Source organism: Trachymyrmex cornetzi, unplaced genomic scaffold (assembly GCF_001594075.2).
Source record: "Trachymyrmex cornetzi isolate Tcor2-1 unplaced genomic scaffold, Tcor1.1 scaffold471, whole genome shotgun sequence".
Classification (NCBI taxonomy): domain Eukaryota; kingdom Metazoa; phylum Arthropoda; class Insecta; order Hymenoptera; family Formicidae; genus Trachymyrmex; species Trachymyrmex cornetzi.
The window spans coordinates 135,646-140,219 of NW_017299520.1; the positions used below are offsets into that span (position 1 = coordinate 135,646).

Consider the following 4,574-nt stretch of genomic DNA (forward strand, 5'->3'; position numbering starts at 1 on the left):
GTACGTTCGGGTTGCAAAGCTTTCATATCAAGCAAATGTTGTCACGACTTGACGGCTGAAACGCCATGTTACACTAAGGAATGGTAAAAAATATATCGATTTCGAAATTTTTTATCATTCTCAGCGTAGACTCCATTTCACAAACACGTAATGCGAATACTTTAATCCTGGAAAAGGATTTTCCAATCCGTGAAAGAGAAAAAGAGTATTCGTTATACAAAAATTATACGTGTTTAGTCGGTAATACAGATCTTTAGGATCCCCTTGAGATAACAGTTACCAAAAAATGAAAAGTTTAGCAGATAAATAAAGATACTTTTCAGTCCGATTAGACCCAAAATAGTAATTTTCAAATCACGCTAGAGCTAATTTTTGATAGTTTTGCCTAAGAAAACTTTTAATAAGTATCTTTTAATTAAAAAAAAATATCACAATTTCAGCCAATTCGACTGAAACTATTATTTTTCATATGATAATGTGAGGTCATTCTCAATATTGTATATTTATAATCAAGTATAATAATATAAATACGTGGTAAAAAAAACTCGAGATTAATTGAAGAATATAATTCTATCATTTATTTTATTTGAAAATTAATTTTCAAAAAGCTTTTCATTTTTAATCATTGCGAATGTCTTGATAATTTTACTAGAAAAAGTGGCTTAAACTTGACCAATAAAATTGCAGTATAAAAACATGCTTAACAGAGATAATATTTTAATTCATTTTACCTATTATTATCTAGTTATATTTTTACCTTTATTTTTTCCCATTTATCATCCACATCTTGAAGCCAACTTAAGAACAATCTACCATTATATCTACTCCTTGCATTCCTATCTTTTTCTTCTTGTTCAGGAGTAATAACGTTATACACTTCTTCGTCTTTAAGAATTGTACAAACGGAAAAGGGAAGAGATTGATTAGCAAGTGCTCTAGCCGCTCTACCATGAACTCTAAGAATTTCCTGTTCCACTGACAAAACTAATTTCTCTTTTTCAACCACATGTTGCATTCTAAGACGATATCGTTCTTTTTCTTGTTCAATATACAGATCTTTCATAGCTCCGTGTAAACCAACAGGTGGATTAACATTCGGTTCTTTTGCATTACCGGCTAATACATAAGTGCAACGATTCATCAAGTAATCCTTAAAACCTTGAGGAGGTTTTGGTTGAACTGGGAACAAGCTCTTTCGTCTTCTCTCAATCTGTAAAGAATATTAAAAATTCATGTGTTATATTTTTTATTTTGTCTTTCTCTATCCACGCTTCTATTTGATTTCATAACTTCAAAATCAGATAGAATGTACAAGTGTAAAATGAAATGTTGTTGAGCGAAATTAATTTAATGAAAATAAAAAATAGAATAAATTTTTATTCTGACAATATATTATAAGCAGTGTTAGGTAGTAACTAGTTAAAATGTTAAAAGTTGAAAAAAAAAAGTTATGAAGTTAATAACTTTTAACTTAACTTAGTTAATTATAAGTGCATTAAATTTTAACTTAACTAAGTTACTTTTAAACGTTAACTTTTTAACTTTTTTTTTTTAAGTTGACAATTTTTTTATCTCTTTTAAATGCCTTAGAAAAATAATAAAATATAATAAGACTAAGGGCGTATATTCGTAATTCGTTCATATTTTAAGACCATCTTAAGTAATTTCTTAAGATGCTAATACAGCCCTCTGGTTGGCTCATGCCTTATGCCATAAGCTTTAGTCCGAATTTACAATATATATTTTAAGCCTTAAGTTATAAGAAATTGACCAATTACAGTCGAATGCGAGGAGAATATTCGACTGTAATTGGTCCATTTCTTATGGCTTAAGGTTTATTAAACAGTAAAAACCTATCTGGCTATTTGCAAGTCGCAAATCGCGCTGATGTGCCGAAGCCATTAACGCTTACGCGCTTTTTGCAAAAGGGGATGCTGGAGGGACTTTAATAATTATTTTTAATTTGATAAGAACTAATAATCAGAAAGGTCAATTATTATTATTAATTTTCACACGTGATTCTGCAATGTATGTGATTCTGAGGAATTATGAGTTTTGTTATTATTTAATATTTTGTCATTATCGATACGTTGTATTCTTATTGATAGTTTATTTTTAACTTAAAATGTAATTTAAAAAAATATAATTACTAATCTTATATCTTCTCTATGCTGGCTGTTTTTTTAAAGTTATATAACTTATATAGTTATATCGTTACATGTTATATCATATATGAAAAAAATTAAAAATTTAATTTACTTAATAATCTATAAATTGTAGTTATTTAATCTTATTTTAAGAAAAATTAGGACATTTTGACCTCAAAAATAATTTTTTTCGAAATTAACTCTTTTTTAACTTAAGTTAATTCAATATTAACTTAACTTTTGTTAAGTTCATTTTTTATTCCTTCAACTTTTAACTTAGATTTATTAATTTTGTAAAGCCATTAACTTTAACTTTATTCAAAAAATTAAAAAAAACATTAACTTACTCAATCCTGATTATAAGGATCAAAATGTAATAGTCGAAACATTTATTATTTAATTGATACGATTTATTTAATTCACACGTAAATAAATTGTGCATTCGAAAAACAAATGTTGGCTTGAACGGGCTTGTTTTTTATTGTTACTATTGCCTGATTATAAGCATGTACAGCCAAGTTGCAAATATAGTCGAGTGGAATTAGACTAAAAAGTACTATTTCAGAAAAAAATTGTAAATTGGCACTTCTCTTCATGAAAAGCGGAAGAAGTTCGGAAGACCAGCAGAAAAGAAATGTACATATTTGAGATTCGTGACTCGCGTGAGAAATATGTTAGTTGCAAAAAAACAGGTTTTCTGCTTACAGCACGAAAGATTATATGGAAGAAAGTAAAACGTAAAACATCGATTTATATTAAGATCTATATTAAGATCTATATTAAGATATATATTAAGATCTATATTAAGATATATATTAAGATCGATTTATTAGTTAAATTTAAAAAAATAAAGATCACCGAAAAAGGCCTTTTTTTTCATTCGCTCTCTGTTCATCGAGATTTGAAATTCTCGTAAAATATAGCCTTCGTTATAACGAAAAAATCCGTCCCAGTTTGAGCCCGAAACGTTTATTATTTTTTGCAAAAAGCTATTTGTTCATTAAAAACTTGTCTGCAGAAAACTTAATTTTTACATCTTTAAGCAATCGCACAGCAAACTACAGAGGTGATTTTTCTTCTTCAAGAGTTGCACTATCACTTAGTAACAAAATGATTTTACATTTAAACTAGATAAATATCGACAAGAAGGGACCCAACTCCGATGATCTCGACATGTATCAAGGTCATGACCTCCAATAGGTTTTGATTGATGATCGTCCTTCGTTAAAAAGTTATTAATGAAAAAAGTTTACTGTTTTACAGGACAAAATGAATTGTCTATAATTGTACTGTTTCACATGGCTTTCGACTTTCCAAGCGAAGTGAAGTGGATGGGCACTCGACAATTATATTAGGATTAAGTTAATGTAAGGTTTTGTAAAATAAAATATTAATACGTTAAATATTAATTATTTATTGGATATAATTTGCTCATTATTTAGAAAAAACATCAGGAGACGCAATAGCGTCTCCCATCAAGTATATTTTTGAAGTTAGTACATTAAATACATCCTTTTTATATTACTATGAGGAGGATAATACCATCCCAAGTAACACATGAAGCTTTAAAACGTCTGCGATAACGTTGTCTCAGCTTAAATCGCAGCATTTTTGTCCATGGCAGTCACTGCTATAACGTCATTATGACATTGTGACAAAGTTGTAGCAGCAAAAATGGGACAACATTTTTAGGCTTTGAAGACGATGTCGCAGCCATTTGGCTGCGCAATTATTTTGCTGCGGAAAGGTTGTCATAACCACCATAAAGCTTCAAAATGTCTTCAATAATGTTGTCGCAACTTACACCGCAGCATTATTTTTGTCTATGGCAGTCACTGCCACAACGTCATTATGACATTGTTACAAAGTTGTTGCAGCAAAAATGGGACAACATTTTTGGGCTGTGGAAACGATGTCGCAGCCATTCAACTGCATAACCATTTTGCTGTAAAGAGGCTGTCATAGCCATATATATTATAGTGATAATCTGAATAAAATAAACAAATAAGAGTAATAAGTAGAATTTTCTTCATATGTAAATTAATATTCAATGACACTTTTAATTTTAAAATTACAAAAAAATATTTAAAATACAATAAAAAAATTTTTTTAGCTGGAATTGAACTTGAAATATCCCGGAACCTTTGTCTCACTAGAATTAGATCAAATTTAAGGATTAATTAATCAGTACAGCTTATTATAATTTATAACTTACACATATAATACTAACGCGGACGCAAATTCATAAATACGCTAATTACAGAACTACACACAGATCCTTAAGTAATAATTTTAGAGCCGCTTAAATGAACGCATGGGTCCGCATGACCATCGCTGATACATGCTTTTAACCTAAAACGGACAGTTGTATATGTTACTGTTTGCTTTTGTTGTGACATACAAGTTACAGCTAGATTACAGCTATTT

At 29.2% G+C, this 4,574-nt stretch overlaps 1 protein-coding gene across 1 annotated transcript in view; it reads right to left on the bottom strand.

Moving 5' to 3' along the window:
• Positions 1–4,574, bottom strand: part of LOC108765169 (serine-rich adhesin for platelets) — a 142,081-nt gene that overhangs the window by 1,981 nt on the left and 135,526 nt on the right. The window contains exon 4 of the mRNA XM_018513730.1: positions 758–1,210. Coding sequence (XP_018369232.1) covers positions 758–1,210 — 453 coding nt within the window. The remainder of the gene's footprint in view (positions 1–757; positions 1,211–4,574) is intronic.